General features: G+C 40.9%; 1 protein-coding gene across 1 annotated transcript in view; it reads right to left on the bottom strand.

Annotated features, from left to right (window-relative positions):
• The window catches only part of LOC140228009 (uncharacterized), a 102,601-nt gene that overhangs the window by 60,307 nt on the left and 15,833 nt on the right, over window positions 1–26,461 (bottom strand). Inside the window, exons 2-3 of the mRNA XM_072308405.1 lie at window positions 21,184–21,498; window positions 20,330–20,548 (exon numbers count right to left, since the gene is read on the bottom strand). Coding sequence (XP_072164506.1) covers window positions 20,330–20,548; window positions 21,184–21,498 — 534 coding nt within the window. The remainder of the gene's footprint in view (window positions 1–20,329; window positions 20,549–21,183; window positions 21,499–26,461) is intronic.

Here is a 26,461-nt window from a genome sequence, read left to right as displayed (position 1 = left end):
AGCCTTCTCCTCATCACGACCTTGTTTCTCCTTTCTGTCCTCTCGCTTCTCCCCAGCTTTCTCTCCTTCCCGACCTTGCTTCTCCTCCGGCTTTGCACCATCCCTCTCCTTTTCTCCACCTCGACATTCATCTACTTTCTTTTCTTCCTTCTTTCTCTCCTCCGTCTTCGCATTCTTCTTTCTGTCATCTCTCAGCCTGTCTCGCTTCTCATTCGCCTTTCCTCCGTCCCTTTCTCTTTCTCCACCTCTTCGCTCATCCACCTTCCCGTCTTTCCTTCTGTCCTTTCTCTCCTCGCTACGTCTCTCGTCCCTCTGTCTCCTCTTTCGCCTCTCCTCCTCTTCCAACTCCTTTTCCATGAATCTTCTCGTTGCTACCTTATAATCAGCATATCCCGCCTCCTGCCTATGTCCAGGGTGTTGTCGCTGATAATGCCGGCTGAATTCGGGGCGTCCCCGTGATTCATAACTGCAGTATCGACACTGCAGGGTTAACGTTGTGTTATGTATTAGATGCATATGTGTCAGAAGCGACGTCATGGATGGCTTATCCTCACGGCATATTGTACACTGCAACATCTATATAAAAAAAACAAGAAATATACCATGACGGGCTAACATTGTATTATTAATCTTCAATTAATCGTCTTGGGGCATGCCTACTTCTTGATGGGTTACGTCTGCGGGGTGTTGCATTGAGCCAGTTAACTCGGGGAGGACCATGATAGGGCTTCAACCGATCAACATGAATAACCTTGGGCTTGGATCTGCTCGATTCTTGGATTCTGTACACCACATCTGATAACTTGTGTGTGATCATGAACGGTCCTGTCCACTTGGGAAGAAGCTTTGGACATACTCCCCTCTTTCTTAGTACGTGGTACAGCCAAACCCAATCGCCTACTTTGTATTGTACCAGTAGAGTGTTGCGATCATATTGCTTTGCCTGCTTATTGTGAGCTAGCGCCAGCTTTTGTCGAGCAATCTCATGCACATCGTTTAGTTTATCTCTGAGATGTTGTGCATAATCATCTCTCTCCATTTCTTCTGACGTAGGTTGACTGATGGTGATATCCACTGGCAGTGTAATATCTCGGCCCAACATCATCATGACTGGCGACTCGTTGGTAGACTCTTGCACGGAGGTGCGGTATGCTAGCATAGCATATGGAATTCGTTCATCCCAATCGGTTTGGTTCCGGTCTACATCGAGGATAGATGCAATCATGGTAAGCAAAGTGCGGTTGAACCTCTCGATGAAACCATCACTCTGAGGATGTAGTGGAGATGTTCTAGTCTTCTTGATTCCAAGGAGTTTACATACTTCTCCCATCAGAGCAGACTCAAAATTTCTTCCTTGATCGGTATGCAATTCTTTAGGCACTCCAAATCTGCATACAAATTCTTCAACAAATACTCGGGCCACTGTTTCTGCTTCTTGGTTGGGGAGAGGGTACGACTCGATCCATTTAGTAAAATAGTCTCCAACCACAAGTACGTATCGATTACCACGATCTGTCTCTGGAAGTGGTCCCAAAATGTCCATCGCTACCCTTTCAAGGGGTGCACCTACTGTATATGTCTGTAATGGGGCTCTTGATCTCTTTGGGGGATTCTTAAGTCTTGCACAAACTACACACTCTCGAACTGTTGACCTAACATCTGCAGACAAGCCGACCCAATAATAGCGTTGCTGCACTTTATGTAGTAACTTGTTTACTCCCAGATGACATGCTGTGTTCGAGCCATGAAGTTCATTGAGTACTGTTTGTCGCAGTGCGCGTGGAAGTACAGTCTTCCACTTAACTTCTTTACCATCTTCTGATTCCCACCTGCGCATGAGAATTCCATCTCGAACATCTAGTAGAGTCCAGTTTACCCAGTACGACTTAACAGCTGACGAAAGTCTTGACACTTCTGTCCATGCTGGTCTTTCTGTTCTCTCTTCTTTCCACCTCAAAATATGCTTTATGTCTCTGTCTTGTAACTGAGCCTTCCTTACGTCATCAGTGGTAATACTTGGCGAAATAGTAATTGCTTGTATTCTGCTGACAAGTTCAGATTCAGTATCCATTGTCAGTCTGTATTCTCAGCTACAGCAGTCCATCAGTTAAGCATACTGGTACTGTATGAATGTATACCAAATACAATACAGTTAATATTCATCTACATAACTACACATTACATCACTAATTTACTCTACTGCTTATTTTCACAGACGTCTTCCAGTCGTCCGCACTGTGTGCATGGTCGTCGTGACAGACCATCTGCATTCATGTGAACTCGTCCTGGTCGGTGCTCAAGGGTGAGTGAATACTGGCTTATTACTTCTAGCCATCGTGCTACTTGTCCTTCGGGGTTCTTGAATTTCATGAGCCACCTCAGTGCACCATGATCAGTTCGAACTGTGACAGGCTGACCATAAAGATAGTGACGGAAATGTTTCAGGAAAGTTACAACAGCTAACAACTCTCATCTGGTTACACAGTAGTTTTGTTCGGGTTTACTCAGTGTTCTGCTGGCATAAGCTACAACTCTCTCATGTCCATCTCTTTCTTGACTCAACACTGCGCCTATGCCAAACTTGCTGGCATCTGTATCGAGTAAGTACTCTACACCTAGTCTTGGGTATGCGAGGATTGGAGCTGTCGTCAACTTCTCTTTCAACAGCGTGAATGCCTGCTCACACTCATTAGTCCACTCAAACTTGTGATTCTTCTCTGTAAGAACATGAAGGGGCTTGGCAATACTCGCAAAGTCCTTGATGTACCGCCTGTAATAAGATGCTAGACCTAAGAAACTTCTCACGTCAGTTGGATTGGTTGGTTGCGGCCAATTTCGTACAGCTTCAGTCTTGGCTGGATCTGTGCTCACACCATCTGCCGATACTTTGTGTCCCAGATAAAGTACTTCTTTCTGGAATAGAAAGCATTTCTTGGGTTTGAGCTTGAGCTTGGCTGCTTGCAGTCTCTGTAGAACGATTTCTAGTCTTGCTATTACTTCTTCTACTGAGGGGCCAAACACTATGATGTCATCCAAATAGATCAGCAGGATTTTCCATTGTAAGCCTACCATGACGGTTTCCATTAACCGTTCGAACGTTGACGGGGCATTACACAAGCCAAATGGCATCACTTCAAACTGATATAGACCACCAGTAACTACAAACGCTGACTTGAGTTTTGCATCTTCATCTAGTGGGATCTGCCAATACCCAGAAGCGAGGTCAAGAGTGCAAAAGTACTCGGCACCATCAAGTGAATCAATTGATTCATCAATACGAGGGAGGGGGAATGAGTCTTTAACTGTGTACTTGTTCAGTTGTCGATAATCGATGCAAAATCGCTTTGTTCCATCCTTCTTGTTAGCAAGCACTACTGGTGATGACCATGGACTGTTGGATGGTTTGATAATCCCTCTTTGAAGCATGTCAGTAACCTGTTTTTCTATTTCTTCTCTTTGTCCCATAGGAGGTCTGCGTGGATGCTGTCGTATCGGTGCACTGCAAGTTGTATGGATGGAGTGATGAACGATATCTGTACGACCGATGTCATGATCACCTCTGGAGAATGCGTCTTCATACTTGGCTAAAAGATCAGCTACTGATTCATGGCAGTCATCTGGTAGATTGGGCAATGCTCTGTGGTACAAGTCAGCGAGAAATTCAGGTAGGTGATTTGGCACTTGTCTTGTTGCATTAATCTTGTGCTTGTCACGACAATTTCCACTTGAGTCTGTGCAGTCGATGCATTCACCTTTGATTGTCAGTTGCAGATTATCACAGTCGATAGTTGAATTTGTCTGCAGCAGAAAATCCATCCCGAGTATTCCATCATACTCGATATCAGCTACTATGACACTTGCGGTATGCTGGGTTGTTCCTATTTGCATATTCACGACTGCTTCACCGTAAACTGTGATAGGAGATCCATTAGCTTGACATAGTCGTGTGCTCGTTTCACAAATGACAGGTTGACTTTCTAACTCTTGAAATGCTGACTTGGAGACTATTGTGATAGTTGACCCGGTATCAATGAGAAATCTGATAGCTGTTCCTTCTACAGTACTCTTCACAAACATGCCTTCTGTTATCACATTAACGGTACAGATAGTTGCTGGATGACGCTTGTCTTTCTCTAAGCTATCGGATCTTGTCTCTGGACTGACCGATCCACGATCCGCTGGAAAGGCCTCTTGCCGTTTCCCTGTCTGAACTTTGGACACCGTCTAGCCATGTGACCTTTCTGTCCACAATTGAAGCATGCATACTCACGAACATTGGTATCATTACTAGTGTTCTTGTTCATTTGTCTCATCATCTGCATGATCTCATTCAGACTTGCTTTGAGCTCATCAATTTCTGTTCTTGTCTTCATGTCAACAGATGCAGGCTGGATGCTGCTTTCCACAGCACGAACTGGACGAGGAGGGCGGTATCGTTCACGAGCTCGCTCAGCCTTCATAAACGACTCTGTCGCCAAACCTGCTCGAATAGCGTCGTCGAGTGTCACTGGATTAGCACGGAAAATGCCAGCGCGAATCTCAGCCTCGTCTATGGCTTCGGAGAAGTGAGTCTTGGCCAGTCGTTCCCTTGCCATGGTACTCATCTCGGGATATGCCAGGGCAGTGAGGTCGCGAATCGCCTGTCCAAGTTGCTGAATCGACTCATCTTTGCGTCGACGTCTCTGTCTCAACTCCATCAGAAAGTTCTCAGCCTGTTCTCCAGGTCCAAACCTACGCTCAAGATGCGCTACTAGCTCAGTGTACAAAATTGAATCTCCAATGGGCAGGTTATTCAACACCTTGATGGCTGGTCCATGAAGTCGCGTTGCGAGATACTGGCCTGCTTCGGCATTCGTCCATCTGTTTAACTTCATACATACTTCAAAGTGTCTCTTGTAATCTGCCCAGGGAATCTTTCCACCAAACTTCTCTGGCAGCACATCTTTGCGATGATTACCCACAGTCACAGGTAGTTGCTCCATCGCTACAGTTGACGGTTGACTAGAAACATACTCGGGCATCTCTTGAAGTGCACGTGGACTGAAAACTCGTCGTCGAACTGGCGGAATTGCATCTCCATACTCCTGCGTGACTACTATTTCTCGATCAGTTTGGTCAGCAGTCCATTGCTTTGGAGTGTGTTGTGAGATTGCTTGATCACCAGCAGCTAGCTCTACTGTCGCTGCAGCAGCTTTTTGACAGTTTTCACTATCCATGTTGACTGTTATTTGGTTTGAATTGAAAGATAACCCGAAATGTTTATGGGTTTTAAAAGCCAGAGTATCTCTTACAATGTCAATGTGAAAAGGAGTAGAACTCCTTTACTAGCTTACACTACAGTTGCTCTTACTTACATACAGCTACACTACAATAATGTACTTGCTATATTCCATATCAAATTTGTTTGTAATTATGCTACCATACTAAGTATGTCAAACTATTGGTGTTACTCCAACCACTTGCCTGGTTTGCGCAATTCTACTAACTGATAGACTCTAGACGTGACATATCCAACTTTGACAGTACCTACAGCGTAACCTTGACTGCACACTGCATTACTTCAAACTGACTAAACTTCACACAAACAGACTCTTACTGTTTGCTAAGTACTAGCCTGGACCTCAAGTCACTCAACGTCATCATCAGCTTACTAGTTGCAACAACACACTGGCAACAACACTGAGACGCACCAATCCTTCTTCACACACATATCAGTTTACTAAATATCACTGTATAGTGTTCTTAAAACACATACGCAATCAATCCCACCAGTGGTCTTTTAAAACAAGTAATCAATCCCACCGCTGCCACCAAAATGTGACGCGAGGAGGGGGTGTGGGGTTCGTTGGCCCCTTATTTAAGAAATAAACTCTCTAATGAGCCACCAAACCATTAATAAACCTCCTTTCATAAGTTGCTGCCACCACATACTTTTCAGGGGTATGAACCCTTATCGAATGACAACCTGTGAATGTCAATCAATATAACGCAAAGAAACTTCGAGGAAGTCAAATACAAAAAGGGGGGGGGGGTTGTCATTCAGCTAGAATAGCAACTGCAGGCTCAACCAATAGCCAAACGCCAAACTCAACACTACCTCTTTCAATCCTACAAGTGCTCTCATTGGCTAGAGCTGGCGCCCTTTAATACATGTGCTACGTATTCATTCTGCGATCTGTATCCGTGACTGTGTGAGCCTGCAACGGTTAACTCTGTCCTGGTGCCAAACTTCTGAGCTAATTCACCATATTTCGGCCATTCAGTGAAAATTTGCAGGGGTATCTGTTCAAGTTAATGGTGAGTTCTGTTTCTAAGAAATTGTAAATGTTGACAACCACGATCTGACGTTCTATGATAGCTATTTGTTCACCGTGCAAAAGTCATTAGACTCAACAGAACATGCTCGAGATGCACACACGCATTCATGCACACATGATATGTACACACGTGCTTGAACATCGAGCAGTCTGATCACCATCGTCACACATCGCCAATCAAACACACACTCGGACAACTCCCCCCTATTTTCCTCTATTGTGTAGAATTTCCTTAGTTTCTAACCAACAACCTCCTCATGTAACGTGACAAGGCATCCAAAACTTCGATGGGGGGCCGTTCGTTGAAGGCGAACGTTTGTGCTTAAGATTACTATTAACTGTTACCATACGTACTTGAGCTAGACCAATAGTACTCTAACTACTCATGCTTTTACATCTTGCATTCAATACAACTGACACAACACAAGACACGGACTTCTCGACTCACACGTCCGAACAACCACACTCACATCATGACCAGGCAAGTACAGTGATAAAATTGTCTGTTTTGGAAACTGGAAAATTTGAGTAAATCTCAATCCAATGCAAGTGTGCTTTATTAACGTATTTACAATCGTATGTACAGCATCATAGTCTTACTTACTTACTTACTTACTTAATACCTACTTTATTTTATCCTATGTGCGGTTGTGACTCGGCCCTATGAAACTTAGAGAAATGATATCAAAATCATATACTTGTACATACATGTAAATAATGACACATTCAACGTTTGGGCTTGTGACTTTCACCTGAATCGTATCTGTCCTTCATAACCATTGCCGTGCTCCGAGGGGCCTATTACATATACTCGTCGGTCTTCCGAACAATTCTGTCATAGTGACTAGGGTAGTTTCTCTATAACTCTTCAAAACCTTCTCTCTCCAACTTAAGCGCCTGCGCCTAGTTAACCGGTTCTCCGAAAATAATATTACGTTCCTCCACTCGTACCCGACCACTCCACCGTCTCTACTGGGATTTGAACTGGCACTCTTCCTGCCCAATACTATTATGAGTTTATCAGTCGTTCCTTTGATCTGATACAACTACCAGTATTTTACACGTTCTCCTAAGCAAACACAGCCTCGAGATTTTACCTCCTATGTTGCTCACTTATAGGGGCTTATTCCTAGCACAACGTTCTGTGTTCAACCTGGTCCATGACAATTCAAAATATTCTTCACCTTTGGTGATACACGTAAAACCTTGTATGTCAGGAACAGAAGTCATTATAATAATCCTTCACACTATAGTTTTATTATGAGTCACATTTCAATTCCGCACTATTCAATGAATAGATCCCTAACGATACTACAAATACGACTAGAGTCAATGCTCTCAAAATGTATAAGGGGAGGGGGGGGGGGGAATACTTGGATGACGACATCATCTGTCATCAATTTCTCATCTTAACATGAGAAAGTCAATTCAGTCATAGGTAAAGGTCAAAAGGTTTCTTAACGAAGACAGTGGTACCTAATAAAAGGGATTTCAATAAAATGCACAAGTCAGGTACAGCTCTGCGTTGGTGCACGTGACGTTCTTTACACAAGATTGTCACCGTACGATGCATGTTGACCAGCGGCTTTGTCAGATGAGAGAACTCTACACCGGTACAGATAACGTTCCTTGTTCAGGATTGTTATGTAAAAATGATGAACACTGCTTACTAGATGAGATACCGTAACTCTGACGCCAGGTACAAATAACGTTCCTTATTCAGGATTGTTATGTATAAACATGAGGACTATTCGATGGATGCTTGTGTACGCAGGATAGAAACTCTGCACCGGTACGAATAACGTTCCTTGTTCAGGATTGTTATCATATGACAAGTACTAAATCAGACGTGCTAAAGCCAGGTAGATGAGACACATGGTAGCTCCACCATTGACACGAGTAACGTTCCTTGTTCAGGATTGTTACTTCACGATGAACAGTTGTCCACGTACAACGTAATAAGTCGGGATATTGGTAAAGGTCGGGGGGGGGGGGTACCCTTGTAAAAAAGTACCATTAAGTACCATGGTATTACTATGGTATTACCATGGTATTACCATAGTAACCATGGTAAATTCATTTGTACCATAGTACTACCATAGTACTACCACAGAAGTACCGTACGGAATAGGAAAGTACTATTTGAAAATATAGAAGTACCATAATGTACCATAGTACTACCATGAATGTACCATAGATGTTACGGTATTACAATGAAATTACAATATTTATTATATGGTTGATGTTATACTGAACAGAGTGCCATCCTCACACGTGATACTTTCCTGGTTCTCCATAGTACTTTCATGGTTCTCTGTGATACTTTCATAGTACTCCATGGTACTCTTGGACATTTTCATTGCACTTTGTGGTACTTTCACAGTTCTCTATGGTACTTTCATGGTACCTTATGGTACTTGTTTGACTGGCATATGGTACTGCTACCATAATCTTGCAAAGTTGACTGTACAATTGCCCCAAGAAAGTCAAAAACATTGAAAATGATAATTTCCTCTTTAATAATCTAATCACTTAAGCTTGGCCTTTCATAGCATTGGAATATTGTTATACAAGTGATTCTGTAGTTTGCAAAAACTATGAATTAGGCATTAAACAGCCTAAAGATTTCCACATTTTTCCTCATTTTTTTATTACATTTTACTTGCCTATGGGTAAGTGAATTTTTTCATTTTAATTTGTTCACTTGCCCGATATAAGATTTTACTAGCCCCGGGAAAGTGTGCAAGTGATTGTGTCAGGCCCTGTTTTACTTCAAATAGTTGAAATGCGCGCAACTCGAAGGATTTCTTCAAGTCCCTTTCGATTTGACTTAGGCAAGGTTTACTGTACTTTATCAACTGGGTTGGATGCGTGAAATCAAGTTTTCCCCTTTGAGTGAAATGTATGAGTACAAGATCCACTAGAGTCTTGTTATTTGTTGCTTAGATACAGTTGCATAATTGAAATGCACTTTTCTTAATATGTATGTGTGTGTGTAATTTTAAGGCCAGGATTACGGGAATTACCATGAGTATTGTAACTTTGTGTGCTAAATGAAACACCAGTATTATGTGCCAACTGCCAAGTGCCACCAAAGTATTCACTGTGTTCTATTTGTCATGAAATCATTCAAAATATCAAATCTTGTTTTTCTGCAGTTGTATTACAACGTTAAAGTAAGTCTTTATTAAAAACAGAAAATTACTTTTTTTTGGGGGGGGGGGGGGTTGTGAATTATTTTGCAGATTCCTAAGGACTGTTGCTGTCTGTGTTGATTTTGAAACGGCTCATGGTGTGATGTTGGTGAAACCATCATATCTTATCGTACAGTGCTTTCATCCACCTCATTCGCCAATCTCCTTTGTGCAATTTACATTAAGAAAAGAATTATTAAGTTCGAAATGCCAGTTTTCCTCAAAGAATCCTAATGAGTGGACCTGTATGAGGTTGATGAATGCATGATTTAAGGTTGTAGTAGCTCAACATTTGTCTACTAGTATCTATTATGATAATGCATGAAGAGGATATGCATACAGTGCATATTTTTTGTTGTAGTTGTAATATACAGTGTGATATGCAGTGTGCATATGTATACACTGCTGTAGGTTTTTTCTAACACACACATACACAGTTACAAGTGTACATAGCTTTTCAACATCTACTGTAGATGGATGCTTATTTGTGTGTATACATTGTACAGGCATTGCAGGCTAGACGTACCCTGGATGCCCAGGTCACTTCCTGTCTGCAATGTCATGTGATGTCTGGTTTTTATGCAAATGAGGTAATAATGAATAATTATCTTTATGACAGCCAATCATTTTAAGTTACGTAATATATTCAGTATTCTTTAGCCAATCAAAATAGTTTTGCCTTTGTGGCCATTGAGAGCTGCGCTTGCGCTTGCAGGGTACATGCAGCAGGCCCCAAAATTTGTCAGTCCTGCTGCAACTTTCATAGAGTGATCACCAGTGCGTCTCTATTCTGCTTTAATAGATCTGGCACGTGCTTGTGACTCGACTCGGGCACACGATACTGTCAGTGATGATTTTTTTAATGACTTTGAGATTAGCTACTTCACTGTAGGTCACCTACTCGATCGGTCTACGTAGACCTCAGTTGTGTTCTGCACAGTTGCCTATAGGCCTATACTGATTCTCATGGTGGATTCATATTTTGGACTGAGCATTATTTTTGGATAATTCCAACCCCGGAATAGCAGGCACTCCTGTGACGCTAGATTACTGCTAGAATCTACCAAGGTTTTTTATCAGTCGTACATCGCCCTAGCCTACGCACTGCGTAGACTTCTGATTGGACATTGACAGTAGTATGCAGTATCACATCAGGCTAGGCTATCTCCGTGGCGTAGGGAGCTAACCTCGCATTGGTCCCTACACTGACGTCTGAACCTGCCATCATTGCAGTACTCGTGCACAGCAGGGTCCCTTCTTGGTTTCAAGCTGTTTCTTTCGACGACGCGCCCAGCACGGCAGTGAACATCAGTGAACAGTGAATACCACCCTCCTAGTTTCATCGTCAGCGGCCAGAGTTTTCTTCCAAGATTTTACGGATGATTTCTAGCGCCTGTGGCTGTGTTACTGTCAGATCTAACTGTCGACGGGACTGCTACCGACATATCGACTACCGCGCTAGTGCTGGACTATCCTAGCAGGTAGCTTTTATTATTAGGTCTTAGATTTATAGATCCTACTTGGTACAACCATGTACTACAATCCATGTTTGTAAACAGCGGCGGCCTCCCGCTATATAAACAGTGCCTGTAGTTAAGCTGTACTACTATACCAAGTAACAGTCCCTGCTGATTAACGTGCGTACTGTAGTGTAGGGCCTACAGTCTGTATCCTGGTATAGATAGGCTATCTAACGTTAGTCTATACTGTTTTAGTCTCAGTTTTGTCGGCCATTGTGATTAGAACATATATGTACGTTAATGTTACAGTTTCAGCGGCGGCCTTCCGCTATATAAACAGTGCCACAGCTGTATACTTGTCAACCAGTTTTAAGGTTAAGCGGCGGCCTTCCGCTATATAAACAGAGCCACAGCTTACTTGTCAACCACAATTTAAGAACTCTGTGGACACGCTGTGTTTTCTCTGGATTTATTTTTGATGGCTGATGCCTCATAAATAAAAATGGTTTAAGCCAGATATCTTGAACAGTATACCGACCAGTACCAAAGCCTTCGTTTGCGTGGTGTAACATTTAGTGTAAAGCCTAGAAATCTACCTGTGAATCCCGTGATCAAAAGTGTGGGGTGAATGGGCATGTGGAGTCCTTGGATTTTAGTTGTTTTTTTTTTTTTTTACTTTGAGCTGCACTGAGAAAACATTCATGTGAATGGTGTGTGTGTGTGTGAATTTATTGAAGTCAGTGATCAATACTTTTGGTTACGTTTCATCTGACATCACACACTCATTTAATACTTGCTAGGTATCTCATAGTACATCGAAATACAACAGCACCAAACCCACTAAATCATATTCATAATGATCTCCACAAGGTCATGCAGACGTGCAATGGCATAGATTATTGCTTATAATGAGCATTTCATTCAAGCTACCACAATTAGCCATGCAAAGCATATATGATAAGATATGAGGTGAGTGGGTTGAACTTAAAGTATTATTTTGTGCTAGTACAGTTATATACTAGTGTAGTTCTGTGGATGATGTGATACTATGTGATACTTGAAGTACTGTGGTACTAGCATGGAAGGACCGTGGTACCACCATGGAAGAACCGTGGTACTACCGTCTGGATGTACCGCGGTACTACCGTGAGGGTACCGTGGTACTACCGTGGTAGTACCGTGAGATGTACCGTGGTACTACCGTGGAAGTACCGTGGTACTACCGTGGATGTACCGTGGTACTACCGTGGTAGTACCGTGGAAATGTACCGTGGTACTACCGTGGTACTACCATGGATGTACCGTGGTACTACCGTGGTTACTACCGTGGAAGTGCTACCATGAAAGAATGGTACTCATGGCATGGAAGTACCATGGTAATGAATGGTACTACTGTGGTACAACTATGGTAATACTATGGTATTACCATGGTATTTTTTACCATGGTAAATCCATGGTAAATGTACTGCCTTCATCTGTCAATTTACCATCCTATGGTAATACTATGGTATTACCATTGTAAAAGTACTATGGTAAAACCATGGTAATACATGGTAATACTATGGTATTACCATGGTATTTTTACCATGGTATATCCATGGTAAATGTACTGCCTTCATCTGTCAATTTACCATCCTATGGTAATACTATGGTATTACCATTGTAAAAGTACTATGGTAAAACCATGGTAATACATGGTAATACTATGGTATTACCATGGTATTTTTACCATGGTAAATCCATGGTAAATGTACTGCCTTCATCTGTCAATTTACCATCCTATGGTAATACTATGGTATTACCATTGTAAAAGTACTATGGTAAAACCATAGTACTTTTTTATAAGGGTAACTGAATATATCACTGCCTCATCATTGACATCCTATCACTGTCATCTTCCAATGACAAGTACCGAGTACTATGTACTCTCAATACACAGAAAATTTGCTTCTAGTAAAACTAATCTATATCGTCTATGCAATATACAATTTCAAATTACATTCTTGTCTATACATGTCCTACTAATGAGATACTCTGGCATGTGATTGCTTGACGTAGTAACGTCAGAAAATGTACCATAATGTTATTGAGGATTCATTTTTTGTATTTTATGGTACATTGCCAAAAGATTCAAACATTTATGTAACACCCCTAACCCTCCATCGTCTATGCCTCCACATGGTTACTGTGCTGTTTGTTGTCAATAAAATGTGAAGAAAACATAAAGTCTGATGAACCATTTTGCTTGTTCTGCTCTTTCTACTAATTTGTTTGTTAAACATTCTAGACATAAATCTCGTACTGTGATCTCCTTGACTCGAATATGGACCAAGAAACACGGCCGCCACTAACAGTTGGCCTACCTGTCAGTTTGACCTGAGCCATGTTTAATTTACAGCCGCGCATAAGATTTGGAATTATATAGCCAGTATAAAAGCGCATGTATCGAAACTGACTCTCGCCTTGGAAATCACATTACGTGGGACATGAAAAAAAAATATAACTTTCATGGCATCATTTTAAAATGCAGTATTGACTTATCATATCTATGTATCTTCCTCTCTTCTAATACCAAAAACATTGTGTCATATTGAATCAAGTAAACTTGAAACATTCACAGAATCTATTACATCATCACCAGTTCAAGGTCAATGGTCATCAAGACCGCTACCATCAACATCCATGAACTCCTTTCCAAGGTCATCAAGACCAAATATAAACATCTTCATCTCATTTATTAGGTCATCAAGACCTCTATCAACTAACCTAAACATACTTGCAAATATTCTGTTATAATAATGTTTGATGACAACTTATACTTACTTTGGCTCTTGTACGGATAACTCAGCAAAAGAGAGGGGGGGGGAACAATCTTCTGAGATGAACTGGAAATCAGCTGATGAAAATTGCAAAATCTCATCTTCTGCTCCTCCTATTTATACCATAATTATGTGACGGGTTTCAAGGTTTATTATTGGGGCTATCCAGGGTTTATCCAGGGGCCAACCCTGTCCTCCAGTGATAAAAGGAACCTAAGCCACGCCCTCTCTTGACAACTATGATAATACGCAGCGTTCATTGGCTAAAAGTACGATCACGCATACGCAGCGGGAAAGAGCGTGATTTTGAACTAAGCTGCCGCGATCACTCGTGCAGTATCTAAACACAGTTAAATCGCTAAAACCATAGCAATTTCTTATCGAAATACTCGGAATATCCGGAATTTATCGTCTTTCCAAAACGATCTTCATGTCAGCTCAAGCCATAACAGGATTCTAAACGTCAAAGTAAGTACAATCTTGCCATCATTCTGAACATTCGTCATTACTATAGTCCCACATATACAAAATAGTGTATGTGAAATTTGTTAAAGTCTACCGTGAAAGAAAAGTGCATACACCGTACTACACGAACGGAGTGGGGAAAATAGAAGTAATCTACACACACAAAAAAAAAATTTAAGAGCCACATTCGCCACAGTATTTTCTTGCCTCAAAGATTTTCAATACTTATTTTCCGAATTACTAACCCCCAATGTCAGACTAAAAATCCGAAAATTAAATAAGCTTTGCTTTCTGATGTTTTGTTAATCCCAGAAATTAAAAGGAACAAGTTGTGTTATTCGTTTTCAGAGTAATGTAATTAATTTCATATCCCGATAAATGCACCTTTAGAATCACAAAATTCGTGCGGTTTCGGATTAATGAATCGTATTTATTTGTCACATCAACGAATATCAGTCACGGCAATCACGGCCTGTCACATTTGCCTATCTCGTCTCACAGCATTGTTTCACGTCCGTCCCGTTTTGTCCTTGATGGCCTGAAATGTGCCGTGGTTGCCGGGAACATGGTGTAAACGCGGCTTTTAGCTTTACACAACCCAATTCCACATCTCCAAGAGCCTGAAATGCTCAAAAGCGAGATTCTCTTTGCAGGTCGACTTGCGAATGGACAGGTTGGTATTCCTCCTGTGCGGAAGCAGTCAAGCTGTAGGCCTATACATGTATAACTAGTCATGTGCCATCAAACAATGAAAGTATCGATCGGGCACCAGCTACACATAGTCATGAATAGACATTGCGCTAATGGGCTCACAAACTCTTTTGTTGTACACATGAATATTGTCACTGGAGGCAGGTATCTACTGAGCTGAGCCTCTATCGCTGTGTACATCTTCATTCGAGTTTTATTGCGAAACAAGCACACGCGGATTAGTAACGGCATTGCACAAAACCCAAATCTCTTGAGAGATTTTGAAAGAGCGGGATCCGAAACCTGGACCCGTTTCTAGACACTGTACGTTTTAAATTTGATTTGAAAAAACAAACGCATATTCCCCAAAGTGCATGCAACTTTGCGATTTAAATGCAAGTGCGTTGCTGTGAAGATATGCGTGTGATTTCGTATGATTCTGTCGAGATAATTTTTCAGTGCCGACTGAGTTGAAATAGGATGTGTGATTTTCCTTCCCTAAGTCGCCATGTTTTATTTGTTTTGTTTAAATTTCTATTGCCATACTCTGAAAATGAATTGTTCTCGCGCTCCGATTCGCAACATTACCGCTCTGTACGGCGCGGGCCAGTCTGAAATAAAAAGAAGAAGAAAAATTTGTAAATACGGAAACGACATCTTTCGGATTACTAACCTTCGTAAAGATGAATATCTTTCCATCGTCGGACTCATTTAACTTTGGACTGAGATTTAAACCTTCGGAATAGCGAACTGCAGTAACAATAATGTGCTACTATTTTTTCACTGACATTTCGTGAAGCACGATGCGTTTCGGTAGTTTGAAACGTGTAAATGTTGCGATGTCTTTCTCCTGCTAGTGCAGACTAAGTTCGGTCACGGCGAAAGTTCCGTTACGAAATAAAAAAATATGATTCTTTTCAAGTCTTTTCAACAATAGCACGCTTCGGTATAGATCTTTATGCGTTTAAACGCAGTTTCTAGTTTCGTACAGAAACCGCAAGTCTTTTCTGCAACGCTCTTGCGTTTTAAATACAGCGTTGCTTGTGATTTGATGGACTTGCATTTGACTTTTAGAATTGCGTTTAACGCAATTGAGTTTAAGTTTCTTACAATTTTCTAGTGTCGGATGATTATCAAATGCAAGTCTTTTCAGCGTTCCGTGTGATTTGATGGACTTGCATTTGATTTCTGGGGTTGCGTTTAATTTTTAATTTTGCGTACGAAGTAAAAAATGATACAGGTCTTTTCAACAATAACTCACTTCCGTAGATGTTTAGAGATGCGTTTAAACGCAGTTTCTTATAATTTCGTACAAAAACCTCATGTCTTCTCGGCAATGCTCTTGCGTTTAAATACAGCGTCGCGTGTGATTTGATGGACTTGCATTTGATTTATAGAATCGCGTTGAAACGCAACTGAGTTTTAAAGAAGTTCCCTACAATTTTCAAGTTTCGTACGATTATCAAACGCAAGTCTATTCAGCGTTCCACGTGATCACAAGGACTTGCAATTGCATTTGATTTTCAAAGCTGCGTTTAATTTTTGATTTTGCGTACAAAAAAAACAAACAAAATAATGCAAGACTTTTCAACAATAACGCACCTCCGTAGATGTTAAGAGATGCTTTTAACCACAGTTTCTAGTTTCTTACGAAAACCACAAGTCTTCCCTGCAACGCTCTTGCGTTTGAATACAGCGTTGCGCGTGATTTGATGGACTTCATTTGACTTTAAGAGTTGCGTTTCAACGCAATTGAGTTTCAGGTTTGTACAACTATTTTCTAGTTTCATATGATTATCAAACGCAAGCTTTTACAGCAACGCACTTGCGTTTATGTGCAAAGTTGCTCGTGATTTGATACACCTGCATTTAATTTTCAGTTGCATTTAATTACATGTAGTTGCATTTGATTACTTTTCTAAAAACGGGCCCAGGTTTCTATTAACGCTTCGGAATAATTAACGTTAGAATATTCGGTTAAACAGAAACACCTACACGTGTATCATGTTCTGATAATGATTTTCTACTAGGACCTTTACATTGTATGTGTACACAGTTTGTGCGTTTTGAGAATAACGAGCAGGAAAAAAGGGGGAAAGTGAACTGCTTTGGGTAGGCAACTACATGTAATTCTCCAAAGAATGTAAATGAATGTATGCCCTTTCATTTCATCTGGCGTACAAGACAATGGACGCATGGCGCGAACGCTACCACGCCGTACACTAGCGAATTACCGACTCGCGGGAAAACAATTCTTTTTCAGAGAATGGCGATAAGATTTTGAGCGAAAAAAAAATTATGTCGACTGATAGACGAGGGAATAAACACGTATTTCAGCTCAGTTGGCACTAAAAAATCAGGTCGACTTACGCCAGTTGTCGACTTCTAAATGTCGACTAAGACGAAGAAATTTTCAAGGAATAACAAAGGCAAAAATCGGGACTTTTTTATTGTGTCGACTTTACTGTACTATAGCTCCATAGTTTCAGCAGAGCCAGATGTGTATGTACCTCCCTGGTTTCAGGCAGGCAGCTCTCATCAGCTAGCTCTCGCCAACTCCAGCACGTGTCTCCATCAGCATGCTCGTATTATACAGCACAGGGTTACTATAGACCGATTCAAGCAACTGTTCATGGAAGTGCGCCCTCTTAAGGCGACGCCATAACTGGGGGCCAAACAGGCCGGGTCGGCAAGCGCCCTGCGTGCGTGGCAAGGGTGCCAGCGGCAGCCAGTGCTTTTACCACCCGGCGCCAGCCGGCCAGCTAGCTATCTCTGGCGCTGGCAGCGATCGACGCATCTGGCTTTGTGACAACTAGAGTCTACTTTTTTTTTTTTCGCTAGCTAATTAAAAACAAATAAAATTAAACAACTTATACCGACTATGAGCGAATGGGTAGATGACATACGGCTGTAGCCAAAACTTGAATTTCAAGGTAAATATCGGTACGATCCGTGAATGTTTGTAGACTCTCTTTGGCGATGACTTGGGTACTCGCGTGTAAGCCCCGTATATTTACATTTGTGTAAGAGAATAAAAACCGCTGGGAGAATTATTGCTAGGCGCAGGCAGACGTCTTGCTAATAAGCCTAGGCTGTTGACAAGTTAACTGATATAATTAAATACAAATAATGATTAAGAATCTTGAGCTAGATATGGTGCAATAAATTGCAAGTTATCAGTTAACTTAACCTTTTTAGGGCACGCTTTTGTCTTTACTCGGGAGTGTCGGGCCAGCAGGGTAGAATCTGTCTAACGTTAGATCTTGTCTGGAAATCTAGGCAAGAGTCCAGACTAGATCTAGACCTATGTGACTTCTAGAACCCTACATCCTATATCATTTTCGGTTGTCGATAACTTCAGGCAAGCCTAACTAAGTAAACCAAACGGAATGCGTTTCTAGGCCGTATATGCCTAAACTTAAGTTACGACTACGTCGCCTGATGTCTACAACCAAAACTTCTACTGTTTAACCTTGCATAACATCACGCTAACTCCTAATACATTGTATTATAATCTACAAAAGTGATTTTTAAATCATACTTTCTTAGTATGATTATGAAACGGATGTTTGCCACCATCCATGGTTTAATATTTATAAGTATCACTTTATCAAAAGTCAAATTCAGAGTTCCAGGCCAAAATTGAATAGGCCTATGGTCAATTCAATGCTGAACATTGAAGAAGTGAAACAATATAAGAATTTAACGCATCTTGAAACATTTTATTTAGCTGTAGTGTAGGCTGTAAAATGTTTGTCATAATAAAGTCTAGCCAGGAAGTGTATTCTAACTTTGGCAAGTAGAACACCAAGGATAAAAAAGAAAAAGTGAATTATCAAATTCTTTGATCTAAACTAGCTTGTCTTCTAAGATGAACAACATATTTTACGAATAATACATCATGCAGTGATAACCTAATTAAATAGAGAATCTAGTAGTAGTTTGTTTCGAAATCTCTGCATTTTATACCGTTGTATTTCACTTATTAAATTGTCTTTAGTTTTGCCTTACTTTATCAGGCGTCAGCGGTGTCTGAATTTCACACACTGCCGTGCAGCTTCCATTTCCATTTTTTCTGTTATTTGTGCACCCAACAACTGCACAATGTGTTTTCCTGATCCTTCCTTTGAAGCTTTCAAAGTAGATTAATATGTCTGAATCACTCAATTTGTCCAAAAGAAAGGCATTAAAAGCCGCTGAATGGCTTTTCCACAGTGAGTAAACAATCACAATATTAGCGCGGCGCCGGCGGTCGCCGGCCGCGGCGCAGCGGCCGCGCCCGGCTAACTATGCGCGATGGGTACGCTAGGCTGCTGAGCTGCAAGTGCAACTCGCTGGGTAGCTAGCTCGCTGGAAGCCCCCGTTGGCCCCCAGTTATGGCGACCGTTATAGCGCCGCTAGCGGCGGTAGGTGAATAGGTCATCGAAATTGAATCGGTCTATACATAGCCCCTGTTCCCAGGCCCCATGCAATTGACACGATGTTTACGAACCATTCAGCGCGTACGCAAATTCCTTTACCCTGCGGTTTTGCCTGGCGGCAAACCTGCTTTGAAGTTCCTGGAAATTTCCACCAGCCTGTTGCCTGGCTGGCACGGCCATGGGTGTCAAGTTTCCGTCAATCTACCTAGCTATTGTGAATGTTTTTCTTGTCACTTCATTACACACATTTTGCTTCACCTGAGAAGCTGCTTACAAGAGTGGTCTCACGCTCATGTAAGGGGAATAAATACTCTTTCGGATATACTTTTTGATTACGCCTCTCGTCGACGCAAATTAAGGTAATCACAGCGTTACTAACGCGTAATAGTGCGATGCCTTTGCCTTTGGTGGTTTCATTTGTTTGCTAATTTGTCCGTTTTTTAAGCTTCCATGAAATCAACTGTGTAAGTGTTCAGCACAAGACAAAGGGAAGACTTAATCCGGGCGTTCCCGAACGCTGGCTACATGGAGCGATGGCTTCGTGGTCGATTGGGTGCAGTGAAGTTGACGCTATTGTGTTCGAAACAAAGGCACTAAACAAAAGACTTTTAAGCTGGCGTTCCCGAACGCGGACGGCATGGGCACATGCCAAGCTCGAGCCAAGCTGGCTACTTAACAGATAAGAAGGCATGCCGGACGCGGGCGAACGCTCGTGATATTAAATCTGTCACGCCTTAGAATTTAACATTTAATATTATTACATCATTGAGAAAAAAATGCCTAAACCATTTTATTAGGTCTTTAAAAAAACAACAACAACAACAACAAAATTAAAGGGGGGGGGGGTCACTCACCTGGCACCCCCCACCCCCAGATCCAAAACTGACTTTGAATACTGCTCTACATTTTCTGATCAGTATTTTGAGTTATCCTAGTGATGAGTAATTCAGACCTCATACTTACCATTTTTTCTACCTCTTCTATCACAGTGTTGTAGACTTCAGCAATGCCCTCAACGGCACACATCTTATCCACGCTTCTGGCGTAGAGCCGCTCAAACAGCCTCAGGCAGCTGGTGAACTTTGTGTCGGGGATGGTGGAAGCCATGCTGGAGAGGAAGTCCTCAGAACTCCACTTGCTCCCCATGGCAACCACCAGCTTTTCAAACATGATGACAGCTTCCTATTGTCAGATGAGATCAAATGTACAAGCCACAATGTGAAACTGAAAGATAAGCCTTCTCTTTTAAAATCAGAAACTGCATGGTCTGCTTTGGGGCATTTGATTAGGAAGCAAGTGAATATCACATCATTTGATTCCAGTGGCCAGATACAGAAGCCAATTTTTCTATCATTGCTGTCAGAGAAAACCTGACAATATATAAGTGTTACATAGCAGGTACGGACTGAAAAATAACCTCCAGCCATTATTTACAATATCAAATTATGAAATTTGTGAAAAGGGGAATTGGCAGCCTTTTAGGTGATTTTAAAGTGGAATGCCAGTCCATTTTCATGCTAACTCTGATGAATAGAATAAAGGGACATAGAATAGGACAAACTTTACACATTTTTACAAAATACTTGACATCAGCGTTTTATTGAGGAAAATTAGATGATAGTTATGTAATGATGTCACTGTCTCATAGGTTTCCTAATATGACCTCAACAATAATTATAATTCAATTTCCCACTCGTAAAATGAAATCTAGAGAAACAAACTGTATTCTCCACATCAAATCATTATACCTGAGGAGTAAAGCTTAACTAGTTATCCCCATCAAACCTAAGAAATTCAGTGTGGAATGCAATTATTACCTCATTATCAAGAATCACAGGAAACTTGCCAGGCTCTGCAAAGAAGTTGAAGATCCTCCACATTTTGTAGACTTCATCCTGGCCCAGGACGGCCTTGGGCCTGGACTCGTACCGACTCCCACAAATCATCCAGGACACCTCCTCCAGCTTGGCAAGATCCATGTTCTCCATGACCAGGAACTGTATATCCTGGAGGAACTTCAGGTAGCTGTCAAAGTCTACACGGGACACACTATCGAACTTCTTCACAAGCTCGTTGGCTATTGAGTTGCTGTTGCTGGCACCAAGCGAGTTCCCTATGTGAGCTGTGAGAACCTGCCGTGCAGAAAGATTGAGAGGAAAAAAATGACCCGTGTCTTTGAAGAATGGTGCAGATCTGTCTAAGTACTGTAAAAGCAGATGTTTTCGTATGCCATGATTCGCGAAAGTGAAATGCATACAAAAGTTTTTGTCTACATAACCCATAGTATACTATAGAGTCCGACATCTCCATGTATTATCCGGCCATGCCGGGACTGATGTCTGTTATCCTGCCATGTCAGGAAAGATGATAGTCCAGATAAGTGACTTGACCAGATATGGAAGAAACAATGAGTACAAATCAAATCAAATCAAGTAGGCTGCTGACCCAGTAGTATCTACGTAGGTAGTGTACACCATAACAAAATTTGAATTTATGCTAGTCTACATACTTACATGTAAAATCATAGTCATGATATTGAAACACCTTTACTGTAAAATTCATTGCATGTTTATAAAGAGAATAATAATCACAGGTAAATTCTATGAGTTTTGTAGGAGTTATACAGAGCTGTAAAACTCCTACAAAACTAACAGAATTTACCAATGAATTCAACCTTTGCGTATCAAGAGAATATTATGAGTACAGTCTAACCTCTATATTCTGGCCCTCTCTTTCATATCTTTCAATATCCAAATGCCTCCAAGTAGTGAAGGCAAAAGAAAAAATAATAATAATGATTTCAAACATAATTACAGCTCTGTAATTGTGTTTGAAAGCACTATTTTATTTTATTCTATTTATTTATTTATTTTTTTTTTTTGGGGGGGGGGGGGGGACCTTCACTGCTAGGCGGTACAGTGTATGCGGATAAAGAGGGCCAGATGATAGAGGTCAGACTGTACTCGTAATTATTGTCTTAATCTGCAATTCACCAAGTCTCGAAACAATTTATAGAAACAAATCTTTCATATACAGCCTCATAATACACACAGACACAATAAGCTTCTGCTTTGTATATATGGGTGAAAAAAAAAATGCTGTTGGCTCCAATTTGCAGTCTACATGTAAGTTTCACGCCACATATGTTTCTGGTTTTAAGATGTGGAAGAATAAAAAAAAAAGAGAAAAATACTTAGAATGGAGATATACTAGGCTTGTGTACTTTTCATTAAAAAAAATAATAAATTTCATGAAATTTTCTTTATATCTTATTATATTGTTGTACATATGGTACATATGTGAAGTCACAAACTGTAGCAGTCCTCTCATCGAGTGTTGGCTAAACCAAACTATAACAATTCTTCAATTTTGAGCGGATTGTCTGATTTTGCTCAAACTTACTGCAGATGTGCTCTATAACGTACTGATATTGCTCCATTAACTCAATCTACATGATGAATATGAACAGGGAAGTTGTCGGTAAAAAGACAATTTACATAATGATTCTTCCCCTTGTAACTCTGCTAAAAATAACTGAGATCACTCATGATCACTGACCATTGGACTCATGTATCAATCCCAATTTCCATGGTACAAAGGTCAAACAATCAATTGTGTGATGATTTTTAATTGAAAGCGATCAGGTACATGATGCTTTGCTACACTGGAGTCTACATGAACTCAACTCTCGGTGGGAAATATCTCCGCATGAAGGTGCTGTAGACTTGATATTAATTATTTTCAATCCACTGTGAATGGGAAGCTTTGCCATGCATGTTGCTCATATGGCCCTTACGTGTACATCTCACATGTAAATTTGAACTTAGGTTTTCTACACAAAATCAATTTTGATATTCTTTGTTATTCATTTTTCATGAAAATTATACATTCCATCAACTTGATACTGACATATGTGAAGGATAGCAATTATTCCCCCTGCTTTCTGAGAACGGTTAATCAAAGTGCTCTTTCATTATGCTAGAAAAGTGAATTTTTGTGGAATTCCCTTTATATTTTCTTTATATTGCTGTCCACATGTGACGTCATAACCTCTAGTAGTCTCCTCATCTAGCAGTTCCAACACCAATACTTTAAAAATTCATAACTTTTGCATCAATTGTCTGATTTTCCTCAAACTTTAATTGAGTGTGTCCTACTAATGTTGCTCCTTTCACTCAATCTGCATTCCTCTTTGGGTTTTGGTTTCCTTTGATTTTCTTGTTATATTCCACCACACATCTCTAAAACTGTCAATTACAATTGTAGATCATGCTCTTCAGTTAATGCTGCAAAATTTCCATGTTTCGCCTTCATCATGGCTCTCCTGCTGAGTTATTCCCTTTTGTAACATTTTGTCAGTAAAACTACTGTGGGTTACGTCTCCACAGAAATATATCTCTGTAGAAGTAGGTGGGCTCAATTGTGTCAGGAAGCCACACCGCTTTCAATCCTGTGCATAGTAAGTTAAATATTTTTTTTAACCCATTCTGACCAAGTCTGTTTGAAAACGCAAGTTTTCCACATTGTTTTTCTACACACACACATACACACACACACACACACACACACAAACACACACAAGAAGATACTGGTCAGAATGGCATGCTAAATGTACATATGCACAGGTCTAAAACAAGTTCAGTCAGCAGCTTGATGAAGAAACAAAAAGAATGGGTAAATTCCTACAGTACGCCTGCTTTTTATTCTCATTCAAGTATTTTGCTAAATACACAATTCAAAAGCAGAGCACAACATGTGGGATGTAAACATTCACGGCTGAACACTTTTTAAACATTGCAAATGTTTTTTTTTCCTGACTGGGTAGGCACACATGAATAATGACGTACGTTAACTATACACAGCCCAGTCGCTGTATAAATAGTGACAGGGCTGTACCGGAACAGCACACAACATAAAAGAGAGTTCAGCGATCGCTTTACGATCACTTTGAGTTTTGATACTTGACATCACTTTTTGTCACCTCAAGCTCATTAAATGTAATCTTCATTAATGACACTACATAGCTATGTTATCGATATTGACATACACATTTCACAACTAACCGAAAAAGAAGATTATATGCAGCATGTGCGAACGGTACATCTGATAGTTCTGGAGTTCACGCGATCGGACCGTGCCCGCTGCTACCAAAGAGCGCACGTATGCAGTAGATCGCTGCACTTCCAGCCACACACGCAAACGCATAATTTGCATTTGCTGAGTGGTCAACGCGCCATTTTGAATTCTGCAATGATGAACCCCGACGGTTGGGGTTGCGCTAGAAACTGCAATTTTTTTGTTCAATGGATTTATGTACCTTCTGTAATATAAGCATGCACTTAATGTGTAATGTACAAATGTCTTTAAGTAATGTATAAATTGTTATAAGTTTTGTACTTTGTGTTGTGATTCCTCACTTCAATGGCGAGGCACCGTCTGTCTGACGCTGTGCTTCGCACAGCGTCTGGTCGGGCTAGACGTATGTATGAAATATGTAAATAAACTGCAAAAACTCTGTGTACATCTTTTTTTTTACAGAAAAAGTTAAATGGATGGATGATATGTAGACAAAGAAGGAAAAGAAGGAAGCTGTTAAGTAAAAAGGAAAATTAGTAATTGGGATTTTACATGTACTTGCCATCAACACATCTGCTTGGCTTTGTTCACCAATTTCCACAGATGTTCTGAAACTATGTAGGGCCTAAATTATGAATAGGTACTGTAATCCCTTATTAAATACAAGTACCACTAATGTCACTCAGGCGTTCAGATGGGACTGTTGTATTACCCAATCATAGCTACCATGGACAGTAGATGAAATCACTCCTTAACTCTGAGCTCATTCACAAGGTGCTTTCATTGGTCACGAGTATCAAAGTTTTTACCAACAAGCACCACTTGATGATAGAATCCGAAAGTGTGGTATATCACAAGTGCTGTTTTATGCATATACACTCTAAGAAAAAAAGGTTCTCAAATGGTTCTCGTCGGCTCCAAAATGGTTCTCATCAGATGGTTCTCACAAAATGGTTCCGATGAGCACCTATAAATGGTTCCCAATCGAAATGGTTCCGTTCGTCACCATTTGCTAGTATGCGACCCAGTCCCCGAGTGTTATTTGTGGTACTCTTGCAGGTCAAACAATATCTTTAGGTCCACTTTCATTTTTCCCCTTGCTGTATATTCAAATGCCAGATGTAAGAATCACCAAAACTGTGGTATTGGTACAAAAATATTGTATGTGTTTCTACTGCTGTGATAATAAAAAGTTCATATTGTTTTTTATCGTAGACTAATGACTTCTCTTGGCTGCGTGCCAACTGACAGCTGCCACGATCCAATTTTAGCGCTCGATCAGATATGCGTACGCGTAAACGTACACATACTAGTACTGCACTGTAGGACTATGTAACCGCCGCGGCACGCGCCGCGGCTATATTTAGCCCTGTGCTGCCTGGCTGCGCCTATGCAAGCCACCACAGCGCAGTGGCAGGAGAGTGCCAATGCAATACAGTATTCATCGCATAATCGGGCATCTGATAATCGGGAACCTCGCTTAAATGACATACGCTTCCCAGAAACATTTCCAATGCACGTTATTTTCACTGGATAATCGGGCGGGGACCTCTGATAAACGGGACAATTTTTCTTCAAGCGATCTTTGATTTTGTTGATATTTTACACAAAATATCTACCAAAATACCACAACAATATTTCAAAGATTCCTTATCAGTTGTCGTTTACATCAAACTTACAAAGCAAGCTTCGGACTGGTGTGTTTTGACCTCCGTCCATCCAGTACACGTACATTTCAGCTCGCTGCCCGCCTTCGCTTTTCTGTACATGTGTATATATGGCGAGCCAGATCGCTACAACACATGTACAGTGCAGTGATCGCGGCAAGTAAACAATCAAGCCGTGATGATTGAATGATTGAAGGACTTTTCATTGACGTTCCCACATCAGTTCTGGGTAATCATTTCCCATGGTTGTGGATATGTATTTATACAGAACGCATGAATGTTTAAGAAAGTGCTAGCTTTTAATCCACATATTTTGTGTTCGAAGAGAGGCGACAGAAGAAGAACCCAGTTG

The sequence above is a fragment of the Diadema setosum genome, chromosome 4, assembly GCF_964275005.1.
Source record: "Diadema setosum chromosome 4, eeDiaSeto1, whole genome shotgun sequence".
NCBI classification, from domain to species: Eukaryota; Metazoa; Echinodermata; class Echinoidea; order Diadematoida; family Diadematidae; genus Diadema; species Diadema setosum.
This window is presented reverse-complemented; position numbering and strand designations above follow the sequence as displayed.